This window comes from Scyliorhinus canicula, chromosome 15, assembly GCF_902713615.1.
Source record: "Scyliorhinus canicula chromosome 15, sScyCan1.1, whole genome shotgun sequence".
In the NCBI taxonomy this organism is placed as follows: domain Eukaryota; kingdom Metazoa; phylum Chordata; class Chondrichthyes; order Carcharhiniformes; family Scyliorhinidae; genus Scyliorhinus; species Scyliorhinus canicula.
The window spans coordinates 127,524,045-127,545,249 of NC_052160.1; the positions used below are offsets into that span (position 1 = coordinate 127,524,045).

The 21,205-nt window shown below is 47.4% G+C and overlaps 1 protein-coding gene across 1 annotated transcript in view; it reads left to right on the forward strand.

Moving 5' to 3' along the window:
- Nucleotides 1–3,023: 3,023 nt before the first annotated feature.
- Nucleotides 3,024–21,205, forward strand: part of LOC119978279 (ataxin-7-like protein 1) — a 38,980-nt gene continuing 20,798 nt past the window's right edge. The window contains 8 exon segments of the mRNA XM_038819778.1: nucleotides 3,024–3,042; nucleotides 3,045–3,152; nucleotides 7,014–7,076; nucleotides 7,293–7,397; nucleotides 12,081–12,297; nucleotides 13,641–13,960; nucleotides 15,961–16,043; nucleotides 19,332–19,558. Coding sequence (XP_038675706.1) covers nucleotides 3,024–3,042; nucleotides 3,045–3,152; nucleotides 7,014–7,076; nucleotides 7,293–7,397; nucleotides 12,081–12,297; nucleotides 13,641–13,960; nucleotides 15,961–16,043; nucleotides 19,332–19,558 — 1,142 coding nt within the window.

Sequence of the window (21,205 nt, forward strand, 5' to 3'; positions counted from 1 at the left end):
TCCGTACAGTGATCCAGCCGGGAATCGAACCTGGGACCATGGTGCTTTGAAGCCACAGTGCTAACCACTGTGCTACCGTGCTGCCATTTGAAAGTTTGGGAACCAGGGGTGCAATTAAACCATCGTAAAAAGCTTGGGCTAATGCAGTTTTATTTGGATTTAATCAGATTCAGTGCAGCAACTCCCAGTCTGCTTTGGCCAGATCCTGTTGTATCCTATTAAAATTGGTCATCTCTCAATTCAGAGCCTTTATTACCATTCCATCTTATCCTTATCCAGAATGACCTTAAGTCTTAGTGAGTGATGGTCACTATCACCAAAATGCTCCCCCGCTGACACCTCTACCACCTGCCCAGCCTTATTCCCTAAAATTAGGTCCAGTGCACTTTAAGAATTCTGCCTCCTCTAAGTCTTTCACACTTTGCCTATCCCTATTAATATCGGGGAAAGTTGAAATTCCCTACTATTACCCTATTGTTTTTACAGTTTTCTGAGATCTGCCTACATATCTGCCCTTCTATCTCTCCCTGACTGGGGGCCTATAGTACACTCCCAGCAATATGATTGCCCCCCTTCTGTTGTTAGGTTCTACCCATATGGCTTCAATTGAGGAGCCTGCTAAAATACAATTCCTCCTCACTGCAGCAATTGACTCCTTGTCTGTGATATCTTATTCCTATGTGTTAATCAACACCCTCAATTAATCTGACTCACATGAAATGAGAAATGAAAATCGCTTATTGTCACAAGTAGGCTTCAAATGAAGTTGCTGTGAAAAGCCCCTAGTCGCCACTTTCCGGTGCCTGTTCAGGGAGGCTGGTACGGGAATTGAACCATGCTGCTGGCCTGCCTGGTCTGCTTTAAAAGCCAGCGATTTAGCCCAGTGTGCTAAACCAGCCCTTTTTAGACTCCTTGCATTAGAATAAATGCCATTCAGCGTTGCCATATTCCCTTGTGCCTTAACATGTTTATCCTCTCTCTGCCTTGTAGACTGACTTGACTTTTCTTCTGTATTCGGCTGTGCATCACCCCCCCACCACCACAGCTCCATTCTGTACCCCATCCACCTGCCAAATTAGTTCAAACACTCTTTCCACCTATGTCATTGGTACAAGTGTCTACCACAACTTCTGACTGTTCATCCTCCCTTTCAGAATGCCCTACAACCGTTCAGTAACATCCTTGACCCTGGCACCAGGAAGACAACACACCATCCTGCAGTCACGTCTGCAGACTTCGAAATGCCTGACTGTGGGAGGAAACCGGAGCACCCGGAAGAACCCCACGCAGACCCGGGGAGAGGGTGCAGACTCCACACAGACAGTCATCCGAGGCCGGAATTGAACCCGGGGCCCTGGCACTGTGAGGCAGCAGTGCTAACCACTTTGTTCAGCCTCCTCCTCCCTCAGAGCTCAGCACCTGAGTCACTGTTGTCTATTTTTCCACTGCTTCCTCATAGCAGTTGAAATTCTCACCAAATAACTAGCTTCTACTTCTATAGCAGGGCAAGAGCATGAGATCTGGTCTGTTAATTTGGATATAGATACAATAAATCAATAAAGACTTGATGCTAACATACGGAAAAAGGGGATAAAGGCTTTTTTAAGACCAACACCATCCAGCACATTGACTCGTGGTCAAGCAATGCCTTGGTTTTAAAACTCACACCCTCTGGTTCCCTCAAATGTCTCATCTCCTCCCTCTGACTGTAATCTCCTGAGATATCTCCGCTCCTCTAATTCTTGCCTCTTGTCCATTCTATTTTAATCCCTTCACCATTGACGATCGTGCCTTCGGTGGTTCCCGGCCTAACTGAGATGCTGGGATTTCCTCCCTAAACCTTTCCTGTCTCTCCTGCCATGTCCAAGTCCCTAGCCAGCTGCACCCGTAGCTCCTTATGTGGCTCATTAATGTTTTGGCGGATAATCATTTCGAAGAAGCGTCTTTGGCACGTTTTCTTGCATAAAAGGGACAATATAAATAAAAGGTGTTGGTGAGATGGTAATTAACAGGATTGGATTTGACCTGCTGTATTGTGGACAAGACATACCGGAAACTGAGCAATTTTACACCTGGACACTACTTTCTTCACATTGACGATTGCAAAGCCTTTAATGAAGTCTGCTTCTTGCATTTCATGCAACATGCATTACAGCGTGTTGTTAATTGCAGACGAGTTTGTGCTAATAAAAGCAAAACACTAGATGCTGGAAATCTGAAATAAAAACGAAATTCTGGGGTTGGTTTAGCTCAGTGGGCTAGACAGCTGGTTTGTGATGCAGAACAAGGCGAACAGCGCAGGCTCAATTCCCGTACCAGCAGGAACAGGCGCTGGAATGTGGCGACGAGGGGCTTTTCACAGTAACCTCATACTTGTGACGATAAAAGGTTATTATTATTATTAAAATCCCGCAGGGCCGGCTGCATCTGTGGAGAGAGAGACACAGTTAACGATTCGTGTCCAATATAACTGCCAGACCGCCTGAATATTTCCAGCATTTCCTGTTTTTATTAAGTGTGCTCTTGGCAAACTGGTTTATGCAGTGTGTTGATTTGAGACTAGTTAATTGGTAGCGAGGATTGCAGGTTGGTTAATGCACTGCGCTGGTTGCAGATTAGTTAATGCAGTGTGTATATTACAGACTAATTAATACACTGTGCTGATCGCAGGTTGGTTAATGCAGTATAAAGATTACAGACTGGTTAATACACTGCGCTGATTGGTTAATGCAGTATAAAGATTACAGACTGGTTAATGCACTGCGCTGGTTGGTTAATGCAGTATAAAGATTACAGATTAGTTAATACATTGGGCTGGCTCCAGACTGCTGGCTCGCCCCCTGCTGCTCGTCTACGCTTCCTGCAGTGCAACCTCCGGTCTCCCTCTGGCGGCCGGGAGGAGGAGCTGCACAGGTCTCCGACTCCCTCTGGCGGCTGGGAGGAGGAGCTGCACAGGCTCCTCCCCCCCGCTCAGTGACGCGTTGGAGACGCAGCGTGCCGGGCGGGCAGGCGCGCGCGCGGTGATGGCGGCTCGGGAGCGCGCGGTGTGATGATGGCGGCCTCGGAGCGCAGGCTCCCGAGTCCCGAGTCGTTCGTGGGCCAGTCCTGGAGCAAGTGGATCGAGCGGGCCGAGGTGCTGCGGCTGTCGGACGGTGAGTGTTTGCGGTGTCCGGGGGAAGCGCTCGCCCGGCTCCGGGGAGGTCGCGGGGCCTTTAACGGTTTGGCTGCGAGTGCCTTGAAATGGTTTAAACGGACAACCTGCGACCGACCTCCTCCCTCACAGACAGCGGCCGCCGGGTCCTAGCGCCCATCAGTTCAGTATCTGGAGTCCCGCTGGGTCCTAGTGCCCACCTCACTTTTGGCATCTGGGTTCCTGGGTCCTAGTGCCCACCGTTTCTTTTGGCATCTGGGCTCCTGTTGGATCCCAATGCCCAGTACTCCAGACTGTCATCTGGGTCCTCATGCTTATGCTTCACACTGCACCTGAGCTCCTGCTGGGTCCTTATACCCATGCTTCATATGGTATCTTTGTTATCATTGGGTCCTAACGTCCATTACTCTAGACTGGCCCCTGGGCTCCTGCTCGGACCTAGTGCTCACTATTCCATACCTGCATCTGGACTACTGCAGGGTCCTATTGCCCACTTTCCAGACTGGCATCTGGGCTCCTTCTGGGTCCTAATGCCTGCTGTACTGATCTGGGATCCTGCTGGGTCCTAATGCTCACTGTTCCAAACTGGCATCTGGGCTCCTGCTGGGTCCTGTTGTGCACTTATCCAATGTGGCCTCTGGGTTCCCGCTGGGCCCTAGTGCCGACAACTTCAGACTGGCACTGGGGCTCCTGCTTGGTCCAAGGGTCAAGGTTTTATACTGGTATCTGTACAACAGGTCCTCGTACTCACTCCTCCAAATTGGCAACTCTGCTCCTGCTGGGTCTGAGTGCCCATCAGTTAAGGGAAGACATCTAGGCTCCTGCCAGGATCTAGCAATTAGCTGTATTGTCTTAATACCTAACATAGTCATTACAGGACACAATGAAGAAGAGTCATATGGATTTGAAATGTTAACTCTTTTTGTTTTAGAACATACAGTGCAGAAGGAGACCATTTCGCCCATCGAGTCTGCACCAGCTCACTTAAGCCCTCACTTCCACGCTATCACCATAACCCAATAACCCCATCTAACCTTTTTGGTAACTAAGGGCACTTTATTATGGCCAATCCACCTAACCTGCACGTCTTTGGACTGTGGGGGGAAACCGGAGCATGCGGAGGAAACCCATGGAGACACGGGGAGAACGTGCAGACTCCGCACAGACAGCGACCCAGCAGGGAATCGAACTGGGACCCTGGCGCTGTGAAGCCACAGTGCTAACCACTTGTGCTGCCCTATCATAATTGCTTATTGTCACAAGTAAGCTTCAATGAAGTTACTGTGAAATGCCCCGAGTCGCCACATTCCGGCGCCTGTTCGGGGAGGCTGGTACGGGAATTGAACCTGCACTGCTGCCTTGTTCTGCATTACAAGCCAGCTATTTAGCTCGGTGTGCTAAACCAGCCCCATTTTTTATGAGGGGGGCATGGCCTCCCCACCACAGCCTCGGACCTCTCCCCTAATGCTCCAACTTATCAATTAGGGGGCCCTCGAGCCCCCCAAACCCCACCTCATAAGGACAGGGCACCCCCGGGCCCAATCCCTGGCATAGACAAGATGCCACCCTGTAACCTTGGCATTGTCAGGCTGGCAGTGACACTTGGTACCCTAGAATTGTCATGGTGCCACTGCCAGGGAGCTAGGTTGGCAGTGCATCAGGAGAGTCAGGATACCACCCTGCACAGAGCATGCCCCCCCCCCCCCCCCCCCCCAATCTGCTAAACGGCACTTGGTCGTAGCACAGAGAAACTCTGTTTCTCTCTCCACAGGTACAGCCAGGTATGCTGCGTTTATCCAAAATTTTCTGTTTTATTTCAGATTTCCAGCATCTGCAGTTTTTTGCTTCTAATACGCAAGGAGGCTGTTCGACCCAACGAGTCTATGCTGGCTTTCTGTGGAGAAATCCAGTCGGCCTTATCCCCCATATCCCACGTGGCCCTGCAAGTTCCAAGTGCCCATCCAGCGTCCTTTTGAAATCATCTCTGCTTCCAACACCCCGGTAGCAGTGAGTTCCGGGTCATTAGTGCCGGTGTGGCTCAAGTGGGTATCACACTCTGGCCTCTGAGCCAGGCCGTGGGTTCAAGTCCTACTTCAGGCTCCTTGGCACAGAAACAAAAATACTGCAAATGCTGGAAATCTGAAATGAAGGTAAAAACTGCTGGAAACACTCAGCTGACTGTTTGTCAGAACTGGACCCAAGGCACCAGTCGGCAGTCATTTTCAATTCTTCATCCCACTCCCATTTTGACCTCTCTATCTCCGATTATCATTCCAGTGAGGGTCAGCATAAGCTCAAAGAACGGAACCACATCTTTTCATGAGGTACTTTACACCTTTACAGATTCTCTAATGCGGTCAAACATTTCAGATCATAATCACTGTTTTTTGACGGCACTCTGTCGCAGACCTTCCCTTTTGTTTTTTCTGTACTTTCTTAAAGTTTTAACTTTTTTCAGTTCTGGCAAATGGTTCATCTGATGTGGCTGGAGAAGGTCCAAGTAGGACAGGATCATCACCAGTAGCTCCCGTCCAAACGCATGGGGGCATGGTTATGGTCTGAAGTGGTTGAAATCATTATTGCGTCTCGATGGGTGTAAAGTGCCTCATCGGAGTTGCTGGCATGAGCTGCACTTGGACCAGTGTAAGCCTGTAGAAATGAGTGAGACTGGAAATTAAAATGACAGGTAAGACTGGAAGCTCGGCTCTGATGAAAGGTCATTAACTCTGGTTCTGTCTGGGTGGCACGGCGGCACAGTGGTTAGCACTGCTGCCTCACAGCGCTGAGGACCCGGGTTCGATACCGGCCCCGGGTTACTGTCCCTGTGTGGAGTTTGCACATTCTCCCCGTGTTTGCGTGGGTCTCACCCCCACAACCCAAAGATGTGCAGGTTAAGTGGATTGGCCAAGTTAAATTGTCCCTTAATTGGAAAAAAAAAATTGGGTACTCTAAATTTATTTCAGATAAACTCAGGTTCTTTCTCCACAGATGCTGCCTGACCCGCTGAGTATTTCCAGCATTTTCTGTTTTTAATAATATCTTCTTGTTTGCCTTGGCTTCAAATGGTATTTGATTGCATTCCTGTGAAATTCTTTGGGGCGTTTCACCAAGTTAAAGATGCTGTACGGATGCAAATTGTTCTTAACTGACTCTGCTCTCAGCTTATTTTCTTGGGGCTGTATCTTCCTCAGAAACAAAATTCACCGGTTAGGCCTGAGTTCGAGCATTAGGTCCATGTCTGGGCAACAGAGAAATTACAGAAGAGATTTACTTGAGTTGTACTGGGGATGAGGGACTTCTGTAACGCAGAGAAACTAGAGAAGCTGAAGCCGTTCTCCTTGGAGCAGAGGAGGTTAAGGTTTCAATGAAGTTGCTGTGAAAAGCCCCTAATTAACAGAAGTTCTCAAAACTTTGGGGGGTTTTGATAGAATGAACCACACAACAATTGTAAGATAATTGGCGGAAGAAAGGAACTGAGAATATTTTATAGAACAAGATATGATTGGGGCTTCCCTGCCTGAAAGGGGCAGCAGATTCATTGGAAACTTTGAAAAGAAATTGGATAAATAGCTGAAAAGAACAATTTACAGGAATATGGGGAAAGAGCGGAGGGAGTGGGAAGAATCGGATAACACATTCAAAAGAGCTTGCTCAGACACAATGCCAAATGGCCAACTGTGCTGTACGATTAATGTAACAATGGGTGAATGTTGCAGAGGGGCTGGAGGGTTACTGAACAAGGTGAGCTAGCACAGGAGGTCAGGTTTTTCCTTTCGTTACAGTACGGTGCGTGAATTTGTTTTTTGGTGATTGCATCCAGGCATTGTAACCGTTTGAGCATTTCCTGTTTTTCGATCTACAGAATCGGAAGATAGTGGCAAGGATGTGAGAAAGAAGTTTGAAACAATGAGGCTCATTAGAGAAGGTAAGGGACTGGGCTGGATATAAATGAAAGAAGCAAGTCACAGTTACTTGTATTTCTGAATGATCTGAACATCACAATTTTGCTGGGAGTGGTGGTGGCAGGTGGAATGTGTGATAGAGTTATTGAGACCAGAATACCTCTTTCCCCCACCTCCCTCTCCCAGTTTTCTTTGTGCGCAGTCAGTGTGTGTACCTGCTGTTTTCCCCTCTGTTTCAGATATGCCAATCTTTGGTCACTGTCCAGCCCATGATGAGTTCTTCCTCGTGGTGTGTAACCAGTGTGGACAGGTAGTTAAACCTCAGGCATTCCAGATGCACTGTGGTAAGTGATATTGTGTGTCAGTCTTTTGGTCTTTTTTAAATGAAAAAACTTGTTTGCTCACTCAGCGAGTCTGATGTGCCTGAAAAACAATCTTTGAAACTCACTTGCTTTTCAGCCCTCCCTCACACAAGCCCTGTGATTGAGAAAGATTATTTGTGTCCAGGATTCTCTGTCGAGGGCTGTTTGGGCAAATGCATTGTGCAGACAGGCTACGCTTTTCAATTTATGTTCCGTTCATTGTTTTTTTAAATTACTTTATCAGAGTTACAAAGCCAGAGCTCAGTGTGTGGACAGGGGCAAACCCCTAATTCAGCTCTTAGCCTGCTTCAAAGACCAATTCAAATTGAATCCAATTCATGGTCCCCACAAGAGAGACATACTAGATCCAGGCATTACACCTGACCTCACGCTCATCTTAGCCAAAAGGCTGAGAAGCGATCCCGTTCATTGTTATAGCACACCTTCTTAGCCCAGGCACTGTCCTGGGAGTGCTCGATGGGGACAGTGTAGATGGAGCTTTATTTTGTATCTAACCCTGTGCTGTACCTGTCATGGGAGTGTTTAATGGGGACAGTGTAGAGAGAGCTTTACTCTGTACCTAACCCCGTGCTGTGCCTGCTCTGTGAGTGTTTGATGGGGACAGTGTAGAAGGAGCTTTATTTTGTATCTAACCCTGTGCTGTACCTGTCCTGGGAGTGTTTGGGCACGGTGCAGAGGGAGCTTTACTCTGTATCTAACCTTTGCTGTACCTGTCCTGGGTGTGTTTGATGGAGACAGTGTAGAAGGAGCTTTACTCTGTACCTAATCCCATGCTGTACCTGTCCTGGGAGTGTTTAATGGGGACCGTGTAGAAGGAGCTTTACTCTGTATCAAACCTTCTGCTGTACTTGTCCTGGGAGTATTTGATGGTGACAGTTTAGAGGGAGCTTTACTCTGGACCTAATCCCGTGCTGTGTCTGTCCTGGGAATGTTTGACGAGGACAGTTAGAGGGAGCTTTGCTCGATCTAACCCTGTGCTCAACCTGTCCTGGGAGTGTTTGCTGGGACAGTGTAGAGGGAGCTTTACTCTGTACCTAACCCCGTGCTGTACCTATTCTGGAAGAGTTTGCTGGGACAGTGTATTGTAGAAGGAGCTTTACTCTGTATCTAACTCTGTCCTGAGTGCTGAAGTATTTAGTTCTCCAACTCTGGTTACCCAAAACATTCAAAGTGTTTCTTTTTTAAGTTGTTTTGACCCAAATGTGGAGAAATCTGGCTGGATGATCAAGGCTCGCTCCCAGGATAGGTACAAGATCGGCAATAGGTCCAGTTTGGTTTTGGTTTTGTCTAATATAAAACAGCCACAGAGTGCCAAGAGTGCTGTATGCTAACTGGGCTATTGTTGCAATTTAACCAGCAATAGCCATTCAGTGAAGCACTGGTATTGTTCCAACTGTTTACCTTTACTGTTATCCATCTCCACCTCTGCCTCAACCCATCAGTTGCTGAAATCCTTGCCCACATTTCTGTTGACCCCAGACATGACTATTTTAATGTACTCCCAGTCAGACTCCCACATGGCACATTTTGTAAACTTGAGTGCATACAAAACTCTGCTGCCCATGGCCTAACTCACACCAAGGTTCCCTTGCACATCAGCCTGTACTCTCACTCACCTACGTTGGTTCCCAGCCCGCAGCACCTAGAGTTTAAAATTCTTGTCCTGGAGCTCAAATCGTTCCCTATCTCTGTGACCTCCTGCAGCCCTACAACTCTTCAACAACTCTGTACGCCTCCAATTCTGGCCTCTACATATTCCCGATCTTATCACTTCACCGTCGCTGGCTGTGCCTGCAATTTCCAAGGCTCAAAGCTCTGGCATTCCCTTCATAAACCCTTCTCCTCTCTTCTTTTAAGATGCTCCTTAAAATTTGCCTCTTTTAACAAGCTTTTGACATGGCTTAATATCTCCTGATGTGCCAAATTTTGTTTGATGACATTCCTGTGAAGCAATTTGGGATGTTTTCCTATGTAGGGTGCTACATAAATGCAAGTTGTTGTGTTTGTTGAACTGAGTGGTTTACTCGGCCACTTCAGAGCCAGTTAAGCACCACCCACATTGACATGTACAGGCTCAGCCAAGGTTTCCTTCTCTAAAGAACATTGACAAACGAATTGGGTTTTTAAACAACAGTCCAACAACTTTATGGTCACTTTTATGGCTACCAGCATTTTATCTTCAGATTTTCTTTTTGGAAGGAAGATTTGCATTGACTGGCGGTTTTTTGATGGGTCGGTGCAGACTCGATGGGCTGAATGGCCTCCTACTGCACTGTTGGGATTCGATGCTTCTATTTCTTTTTTTTAATAAATATTTTTATTCGCCATTTTCACATTTTCTTCAGAATTTACACCCCCCCTCAAAAACAGTAAATGGTAACGAATACAATGTCAATCCCCTTATAAACAACAACGATCCCATCCTCCCACCAACCCCCAAACAACGACTCGCCTGACAATATAAGCATCAAATAAAACAAAACCTCCCAAGATGGAAAAAAAGAAAAAGAGACAAAGGAATCAGGAATCACCTATGGTCACCATTGACATATATAATCCAAACCCCTCCCCAATATTCCATGCCATCCAATCCCCAAAAGAGTACTGTGAATGACACCCATGAATTGTAGACACCCCCCTCCCAGACTCCTCCCCTCCACTGCCTCTTGGAAACTCCTCCCCCAACCTCGGTTCCTTCCCCCAACTTTTCACCCCGGCTAGACTCACCGAAACCTGTTCTACCAGGCTCCGATGGCTGCAGCCCCTCCCCCCACCTCACTTTCGTTGACTGGCCGGCTTAAACCGGCCAGCGTGGAGGACCCCGCCCGGGTCTCCTTCCCCCTTGCACGGTCCCAGGAAAACCAAGAAATCCCCTTTAACATACAGCCCCCGCATACACACCCAAGCCCCAAAGATCATCATTGCAAGTGAAAGTCCCATCTCTTCCCTTGTCCAAATATATACAACGTTGACTCATTTAGTACATAAACCAACACGAAGGGAAAAAATAAAGTTACATCAGTACACGACCGTTTCTCAATTCTGCCACAGTCCTTCTGCCTTCGCAAACTCCTCTGTTGCTTCCGCTGTCCCAAAATAAAAGTCCTTGGATTTGTAGGTCTCTCTCAACTTAGCTGGGTATTCTATGCCGCACTGTACTTGCTGATGTACAGTGCCTTCTTCACCCGGCTGAAGGCAGCCTGCCTCCTCGCCAGCTCCACCGTAAAGTCCTGGTAGATGCGTATACCAGCTCCAGCCGACTGCACCACCCGCTTCTGCTTTGCCCAGCACAGGACCTTGTCGTTCACACTATACCTACGGAAGCACAGTTACTACTCTTGGCGGCTCACTCGCCTTTGGTTATAGGCCTCCAGGACCGATGAGCCCGATCCAGTTCATATCAGGAGGGCTCTCTCTCTCTCTCTCTCTCTCTCTCTCTCTCTCTCTCTCTCTCTCTCCTCTCTCCCCCCCCCCCCCCCCATCGTGGCAAATTATTCTGTCGGCCTCGGGACTTCCACCCCTTCGGGTAGACCCACAATCCTCAGATTCTGTCGCCTGGATCTGTTTTCCAGGTCTTCCATTTTGGCTCACAGAGCCTTGTTGATCTCTATCACCCTCCGCAACTCCTTCTCCATCGAGGTGAGTTGATCACTGTGTTGCGCTGGTGCCTCTTCTACTTCCTTCAGTGTCTCGCCTTGCTCCTGCACCTCCGCCGCTGCGCTTGATACCGCCACCCTCACCGGGGCAATCGCCTCCTCCACCAGCACTTTCAACACCGCCCCTATCTCCTTCTTCATCGCTTCCATGTGTTTTGTGAACTGTTTTTCAAGTTCTACAGCCATCACTTTGGTCATTTCTTCTGCTGTCCGCGATGCGGCCTCCCCTGGTGCTCCAGCCTCCGCTTTCCTTACAGTTCCTGCGCTGACCTTTTCACACCCCGGTGGAGTAACGTTAACCCCCTTTTTCACGGCCGTTTTTCCCCCAAACTTGGACATTTCTCCTCCCTGTGCCTTCTTACAGCCTTTTCAGCCTCCGTTGCCCCCGGGACCGGGCGTTAAAACTCCAAAATTCCTATTCCGAGCGGGAGCCCTCCAGTGTGCGCCTGCCTCCCGCCCGCCATCACCGGAAGTCCCGATGCCTCTATTTCTGTAATGCCTTGCACAACCTCAAAAGTTACGAAAGCACTTTATCGTCAGTGAAGTGTATTCCCCACTGTAATGTAGAAAACGCAGCAGCCAATTGTGCACAGTGAGATCCCATGTTTTTGTGATGTTGATGGGGCCACCAAAGAGAGCCCTCCTGCTCTTTGAAATCATGCTGTGGGATCTTTTCCGCCCACTCGAGATGGAAGACGGGTTATTGATTTCACGCCTTATGTGAAAGATGGAACCTCCACAGTACAGCAGCCCCTTCAGTGTTACACTAAATGTCAGCCTGGCTTATACTCTCAAGTCTTTGGAATGGGTCCTGAACCCAGAGCCTTCTGTGTGCGAAGTGAGAGAATGGCTACCCACAAAGCCACGGCTACATCTCAATTTTCAAACTGGATGGGTGGGATTTGAACTCTCATTCTTTGGATTACATGTTGTGTGTTTTATGTGAAGCCATTGAATTGAGCATCTCAATAACTTGAACTCTTTTCAGAGAGAAGACATGGGTCTCTGAACAAACTGTCAGCACGAAGGGTTCCTGCCTTGAATTCCCCAAGCTCCATTGTCCTACAGAAATCGCGATACAACAGTGTCCAAACTGCAGCTACCTCTAACCATGGCACCAGTTCCTCCAAAGAGAAGCTACAGAGCCCTGGTAACAAGGTGCTACAGTTAGAAGTGCCTTCAATGGGACCAAAAGAAAATCTGTGGTAATTCGATTTACTTTTTGGCTGTGATAAAGCAGAGAGAGGAAAAAAGAGATCTTAATTCTAATTTAAAGGGATGGCCGTTACTATAGAATTAGGGGTGTGGGCCGTCAGTAATATGGGGAGACTGGAGCAGCTGGGATTGTTCTCCTTCGAGCAGAGAAGGTTAAGGAGAGATTTGAAACAGGCGTTCAAAATGATGAAGGGTTGTGATAGAGTAGATGGGGATAAACTGACTCTAATGGCAGGAGGGCCATTAACCAGCCGGCACAGATTGAAGGGAGTTGGCAGAAGAACCAGAGAAATTATTTTACGCAGCAAATCATGATTTGGAAAAGGGTGGGGGGGGGAAGCAGATTCAGCAGTAGCTTTCAAAAGGAAATTGAGCAAATATTGGAAAGGCAAGCACTAAAGGGAAGGAACAGTGGAGTAGGACTGATAGGAGAGCTCTTTCATGGAATCAGCACACACGCAATGGGGGTAATGTTTAGTACTCAGCTCCAGACAGTTAGTATCATCTAGCTATTTGACTGTGGGTAGCATTGTACATTAACCTGATAGTCATTGGCACAAACTTTCAAGCAAGACTCACTGGATGCTGATTGGGAATAGGGGTCCCAGTTGATTCTTTTTTCCCCCCAAGGAGCATTAATATTAAGGTAACTGATGAGAAAGTCTCAAAATGTGTGCAGTGATGCTGAGTGGTTTTAATTTTACTCTCCAGTTTACCGCTGTGCTCTTCTGAAGGTATTCACTATTTCTCGGGTGCAGTTTCATGGCTGCAGGTGGTATCTTACATAAGTGGCCATTCTTCATGCATGAGGCAATGTCAGGCTGATTATTTGACCGTGAAGAGCCTCACGGTCAGGCCCGGTGCCTGTCCAGTCTTCTTCGCAGTGAAGCCATTGTGCTATCCACTGTGCTACCGTGCTACCCAACTATCCTACCGTGCTGACCTCACCAGCCACCTTGCTGCCCTTAGATCCTAAACCTGATCTGAGGTTCACGCTGGACCAGTCTGATGTTGGGGCGTAAGTCACAGGTTGGACCTGAGGTTTTCTTGGTGTGACTAGTTTCACAGCTGGTGTCTATACCCACTAAGCAACGGGGAGAGCTCTTGCTGCAGGTTCCGAAATACTCCTTCAATCCCATTCCTCTTGGGCATCTTGCTGGAAACCGCGTGTGTGTGGATGTTGAGCGAAGCACGGATTGAGTTGTGCTGCAGTGTCCCATCTGGACGGATACCTGTACCGGTACTTGCTGTGGAGGCTCACTTGGAGTGAGTTTGGATTTAACCAAGTGCCTGGAATTTATTTATCAAATTTTATGTTTTTCTTCCTCTCAAGCTTGTTTGTTCCTGTGGTGAACCTGGAAAAGATCCCAACTCTCAGAAAGGTGGACAGCTCCTGCATCAAACTGAGCTCCAAGCTCCCTGCCGTCTCCCTGTCCCCTCCCGATCCCACCTTGCCATCTTCCAAACCCACTTCGGCACCTGCCCTTGATCCCACGTCAAAGACTATGACAGCGAGTGCAATCCCAAAGGCGGCCGATCCTCTACTGCCGGCTGCGGTGATTCAGAACGGTAAAAGGGGGAGGTCACCTGTGCTGGAGGAGCCGACACTTAGTAACAGGAGAAACAACCATAAAATTCACAGAAGAACAATGGGTGAGTTTTACAGTTATCATAAAATCTTGTGAGGGTTAAATGGTGGAAAGAGGGAGACAGGAGATGGGCACTCGTTTGTTATATTTAAAACTGATTTGAATAATTTATTGCATTTTCAGGACTTAGATCAGTAATGTTCACTAACTAGGAATGGAGCAGTGTAGAGGGAGCTTTACTCTACATCAAACCCTGTGCTGTATCTGTCTTGGAGTGTTTGATGATAACAGTGTGGAGTGAGGTTTACTCTGTATCTAACCACATGCTGTATCTGTCCTGGGAGTGTTTGATGGGGACAGTGTAGAGAGAGTGTTACTCCGTGTCTAACCCCGTGCAGTACCTGTCCTGAGAGTGTTTGATGGGGACAGTGTAGAGGGAGCTTTACTCTGTATCTAACCCATTGCCATACCTGTACTGGGACTGTTTAATGGGGACAGTGTGGAGGGGGCTTTACTGTGTATCTAACCCAGTGCTGTACCTGTACTGGGACTGTTTGATGGGGACAGTGTAGAGGGAGCTTTACTCTGTATCTAACCCCGTGCTGTACCTGTACTGGGACTGTTTGATGGGGACAGTGTAGAGGGAGCTTTACTCTGTATCTAACCCTGTGCTGTACCTGTACTGGGAGTGTTTGATGGGGACAGTGTGGAGGGGGCTTTACTGTGTATCTAACCCCATGCTGTACCTGCCCTGGAAGTGTTTGCTGGGGACAGTGTAGAGGGGGCTTTACTCTCCATCAAACCCATTCTGTAACTCAAGGAAATGCTTCTTTCATTAACACAAAATTCATGTAATTTAAAAAGTTGAAATATAAGCAAGCACACTAAGCGGGGAGCAGGAGGAGAAATTGGGAGAAAAGTGGGGAATGTGGTAGCTCAAATTTGTGTGCATACAGTGAACTCTCACCTTTGACCTCTCTGCATAGTTGGGATATTTCCATTGTCGATCACATTTCAAACATCTCCATCTCAAAAAAAAGTAAAACATTCCAGGTATGTGTGAGGGCCTCTCCATAAAGAAACTTCAGCATTCTATGTGAAATCCTTGTCTCTTTCTCAAAAAGGAAATATTGTGGTTTCAAGTGTTTCTTCTCTTCTGGTATCAAACGATTGTTTGCTGATGGGTGTGCGTATCATTCTGTACGAAGAAGGTGTTTCACATCTGGCTTGCATGGAGTTACCTGACTTTAGTTTGAATGGCAGTAATGGGATGATGCAGTGGCAATCCCCAACTCGCATCCATTCTAAGGACAGGAAGGAAACTAGGGCACATTCCCCTGATTGCTGTCCAATAATCCTTTCCTGATATGAGCATGTGTTGGTTGAGGGGGTGCAGAATTGGACCTGATCGAATGCCTTTCAGAAAATCAGCTGTCTTGGCCAGTGCTGAAAGAATGGCCAGTTGTGTCAGGTACTTCACCTGCAGAACCGGAAGAATCAAGGTCTACAAGAGCATATCTTACCCGTGGGTTGTCACAGTTGAGCTGGGTTCTATTTCCATGCAGAATCATCTTTTGGCGTGGATCAATGGATAAAGGCAGGACCAGGAAGCAGGCTGATGTGGTTCTCTTTGGGACTAGCCAACAGAGAATAGGGTCGGAACTGTCCTACAATTCCCTGCCTAACCTCTCCGCCTCTCTGTATCTAACACCATGCTGTACCTGTCCTGGGAGTGGTTGCTGGAGATAATGTGGAGGGGACGTTACACTGTATCTCACCCTGTGTTATTGTTCTTTCCTCCTTTAAGACGGTCCTTAAAACGTACCTTTGACCAAGCTTTTGGTCACCTGCAATACTTCTTCAAGTGACCCGATGTCAAATTTACGTTTGATAATCATTCTCGTTAAAGGCACTATTAAATGTAGTTACTGTGCAGTTCAGTAGCACAGGAGCTGTGGTGGTGGTGGGGGTGGAGCGGGGGGGGGGGGGAGTTCTGAGGTGTCTCAGGGCCTTTAGCAGGAAACAGCTGTCGTAAGGCGTAACCTCTATCTCATCTGTTAGCAGAGAAAGAAAGTGACCTCAATAAACACTGCGGAGTCATGGACCCAGACACCAAGAAACACTGCACACGTTCGCTAACTTGTAAGGTAATTTGTCTCTCTCCTGTCTCAGCTATTATTTTTACTTTGCCTTAAGTAAAATGCAGGAAAAGGACCTAATCCAATGTTTCCAGGGGCTCAGTTTCTGGATTTAGAGTGTCAAGGCATCCAGATTTTTGACTGTAAATAAAGGAAAATAATTTAAAGGACTAGACGAGGTACCCATTTTAAGAGTTAGCACTGTAATTTCAAGAAAATAAAAGCTTTTTTGTCTTTTTATAGATAACACTTGGTGCATGTAATCTTCTGGATTAGCATTGATCACCTGAGTGGTCAGAAATGGCTTTTCTGCAGGGTCATTACTGAGGGAATACTGCACTTAGGAGGGGCAGTACTGAGGGAGTGCGGCTCTGTCGGAGGGACAGTACTGAGGGAGTGCTGCTCTGTCGGAGGCGCTGTACTGAGGAAGTGCTGCATTGTTGGAGGGGCAGTACTGAGGGAATGCTGCACTGTTGGCGGGGTAGTACTGGAGAAACGTTGCACTTTTGTAGGGGTAGTACTGAGGAACGCTGCACTGTCGGAGGGCAGTACTGAGGGAGTGCTGCACTGTCGGAGGACAGTACTGAGGGAGTGCTGCACTGTCAGAGGGTCAGTACTGAGGGAGTGCTGCACTGTCGGAGGGCAGGACTGAGGGAGTGCTGCACTGTCAGAGGGTAGTACTGAGGGGCGCTGCACTTTCAGAGGGTCAGTACTGAGGGAGTGCTGCACTGTTGGAGGGTAGTACTGAGGGAGTGCTGCACTTTCAGAGGGTCAGTACTGAGGGAGTGCTGTACTGTCGGAGGGTAGTACTGAGGGAGTGCTGCACTTTCAGAGGGTCAGTACTGAGGGAGTGCTGCACTGTCGGAGGGCAGTACTGAGGGAGTGCTGCACTGTCAGAGGGTAGTACTGAGGGGCGCTGCACTTTCAGAGGGTCAGTACTGAGGGAGTGCTGTACTGTCGGAGGGTAGTACTGAGGGAGTGCTGCACTTTCGGAGGGTAGTATTTCTTACCCTTATTGGCCCTGGGCCTTTTGCCTCTCCTGAAAAGGGAAGGAGGGAAGAAACCTTTATTCTGGATGTTGTGGTCATTGTGGTGTGAAGAGGCTTGATGGAGGCAATAGTCTTTTCCTGCCCATCAGCTTGGAATGTTTTTCTGTCACATCTTCTGTCACTGCAAGTACATTATTCCAGAGCAACAAAAAGGATGAACCTTCAATTCAGGAGGGATTAAATTCAGGCCTGTTCCTAACATCCGAATCTGAGATTAGAATAGCTACAGAATTTAAACAGTATGAAGGTCTTACATATTTGGAGTCCTGTGAACCTGCACTTTTTGCACAGAGCAGGCACCCCAATAATAAAATGATACAACAGTTTTGTAAAATGGTAATATATTGATACAGGGGTATAGCATCATCCGATTTTCTCTTATTTACTGTGTCAGGAAATGCCGGCTGGTCACTAACACACGTGGTACCTTTCTGCTCCTCACAACCTGCTCAAATACGCTGAACTTCTGTGTGGATGCAGTTGTTGTAAATCTGAAGCCATTTACATGCAAAAGTATCCCACAAAAAACAATGAGATGACTGATCCATAATTCTGTATTTGCTTGTGATAGTGGGAAGAAGGAATGTTGTTCCCAGGGCACCGGGTGAACGTTCTACTCCTCTTTGCAACATGATTCACAGATGTCCTCAATTTAAAGTTTCATTGATGTCTGGCAGCTCTGAAAGTGCAGCACTCCTTCAGTGCTGACTCTCTGACATATTGCACTCTCAGTACTGACCTCCCAACAGCGCTGCACTCCCTCAGTATAGACCCTCTGACAGTGCAGCACTCTCTCAGTACTGACCTTCTGACAGTACTGCGCTCTCTCTGTACTGACCTTCTGACAGTGCAGCGCTCCTTCTGTACTGTCCCTCCAACAGTGCAGCACTCCCTCAGTACAGACCCTCTGACAGTGCAGCACTCCCTCAGTACTGACCCTCCAACAGTGCAGCACTCCCTCAGTACAGACCCTCCAACAGTGCAGCACTCCCTCAGTACAGACCCTCTGACAGTGCAGCACTCCCTCAGTACAGACCCTCTGACAGTGCAGCACTCCCTCAGTACAGACCCTCTGACAGTGCAGCACTCCCTCAGTACAGACCCTCCGACAGTGCAGCACTCCCTCAGTACAGACCCTCCAACAGTGCAGCACTCTCCCAACACCAACCCTCTGACTGCATAGCAGCCCTTCAGTACTGACCAAACAGCATAGGACTCCCTCAGCACTGACCTTCTAACAGCGTAGCACTCCCTCAATACTGACCCTCTTACAGTGAAGCGCTCCCTCTGGATTATGTGCTGAAGTATCTAGATTGAGACTTGAACCCTCTGACTCGGGTGCAACTAGTTTAGCAACATAAATTACAGAGTTTATACAACACAGAAAAAAGCCCAATTAGTCCATTCTGATGGATATACTTCACTTGAGTCTAAAATTCGGATTCTTGTTTTGAAACCTCCCTTGGCCTTGCCTCTCCCTTTCTCTGATCTGCTGGAGACCCAGGACAGCATGGTAGCAGAGTGGTTAGCACTGCTGCCTCACAGCGCCAGAAACATGGGTTCAATTCCAGCCCTGCGTGACTGAGTGGAGCTTGCATGTTCTACCCGTGTCTGCGTGGGTTTCCTCCTGTTTCCTCCCACAGTCCAATAATGCACAGGTCAGGTGGGGTTAAAGGGATAGGGCAGGGGAGTGGGCCTAGGTAGGATGCGCTTTCAGAGGGTCACTGCAGACTCGGTGGGCTGTATGGCATCCTGTAGGGATTCGATGGTGAACCATGTTGTCTCAAAATATCTGCACTCACCCAATTCTGGCCTCTTGAACATTCCAGATTTAAATTCCCTCTCTAACCTCTCCACCTCTATCTTCCTTTAAAGCATCCATTTTCAAAAATATGGAGTACCCAATTCTCTTTTGTTTTCCAATTAAGGGGTAATTTAGCGTGGCCAGTTCACCTACCCGGCATATCTTTTTGGGTTGTGGGGTGTGAGACCCACACAAACACAAGGAGAATGTGCAAACTCCACACGGCCACCTTTAAGGCATCCTTAAAACCTCCCTCTTTGACCAATCTCCTGTCCTAACATCTCTCTCTCTGGCTCCATGTCAAATTTTGTCTTCATTTATGCTCCTGTGGAGCACCTTGGGATGTCTTGCTACCTTAAAGGCGCTCTATGAATGCAGATTGATCTCTTTGCTTGGCATCGGCTGATGTTAAACTTTCGTCTCTCTCTCTCTTTTCTGTGTTAGACGCACTCGCTGACTCAGAGAAGGAGTGTGCCCGGGCGCCGGCTTGCCTTTGATGAGTTGCTGGCAGAACATCGGGCAAGTCTGAAGTACAAGGAAACCGGTAAAGAGAGAAAGCAACAGGCCAAGGAGACCGTGCCGCTCTCTCCTGTGCAGGAGACCGCTCCCAGTTCGGTGATGCTGGGGCTGTCTCCGAACCAGCCAAAGGTTGCCAGCTGCTCTGCTTCGAGGTACGATCCAAATCTCCAGGCGTCTGATGCCCATCAGCCCTGCTTGGGGTTTCAGGGCTTTTGGTCGGGTGCACTTAGAGACACTGTTCCCTCTAGTTGGAGAATCTAGAACAAGGTGGGGGTGATAATCGTACATCTGGAGTGAAATCAGGGAGTTCTTTTCCACACATGGTGTTAACATGTACTAGATGCTGTGGTATGAAGAGGCAAGAGTTCAGCTCCTTTTTCACCAACACACCGTTAATGGTTCAAACTCACTCTGCACAGAACTCTACAGATCATCACAAGCTACAGAGTCCACCTGAAGCCCCTTTACATATCAGTGTCAATCATTGAACACTTAAGTGTTCAATGATTGTCTCATTTATGTTAAGTGTTCAATGATTGTCTCATTTATGTTAACATAAATGAGACAACTAATTGCAATGTCTCTTAAACCATTACTTAACAGTCTTCCCTTCCTTGGAGAAAAAAAAACAATTAGGTAAAAACAAAATTTCAAGAAACTAAAACACACACCTGATTCCCCCCCTTTTTTTTTTTTAAGTAGAAGAAAAAAAAATTCACAGAAACCGGCCTCCTTCATTCACGATATCTAAAAGTTTCTGTGAACTAGCCCCTCTTTTCGTGAAACAGTCTGACAGTTGATAGCTACTGTCAACCCATTTAATTTTTGTTATTTCCCCTCTGTCCAACATCTGCTTCAAACTTGCGATGTCTATCCGTAACCTCTTTTCATTGACACTTTTTGTAGAGTGCACATTTTCCCACAGAGATTTATTGTCAATGTGACAGTCAATAGGTATATTACTTAAATCCTCTAATCCCAAAATGTCTGTCAATATTTGACTTATATAAAAGGCCATATCCACCGCTTCCACTAAGCTTAATGTCTCAGCAGCCAAAGTGCTTTTGACCACTCTCCTTATTGTCTTTGTTTCCCACACAAGAGGGCAACATTTACCATTGTTCCCCAAAAGAAAAATTATAAAACCTCCTGCGCTTGAAACTCCATCACATAAATTTGCATAGGACGCATCACTATAAACTATGAGTTTCAAATGCCTAGGATCACCTAAAACAGGGAACTTCAAAACACACTCCTGCATTTTTAGTTTGGCCAACACTTTATTTGCTCTTATTATGTCTTCCACTGGGATCATTCACCTTTGTACTCAACTCTAAAACATCAAAACTCACGTCCGGTCTAGTCTGTCTTCCTAACCAGTTCAGTAGCCCAATTAAACTTCGCAGTTGCTCTTTTTTAATCTTCGAAACCATTGCGTCTTTTTGTGAAACCCGGCCACGACTAATTGCTATTGGACTGATGCTTTCCAAGTAAGATTGCTGACATAAAGTTGCCCCTAACTGAGTCTGTCCGATCTCCAAACTAATATATTTAAATGCACCGGAAGCCTGACTTCCAACCCTGAATTCTTTCCTCAAACCAGAGATTACAATAGCTTCAGAATCACTAGTCCCACCCCACAAAAAATCATCGACATGCACCATGAAGATGCCAGCAAGATTTCCTTTATAGTGCCAGTAAAACATTGCAGGATCTGCTTTCAACTGTCAACAGCCTAACTTTAACAAGACTGACCTCACCGAAAAGTACCACACTCTACATGCATCATTTAATCTATA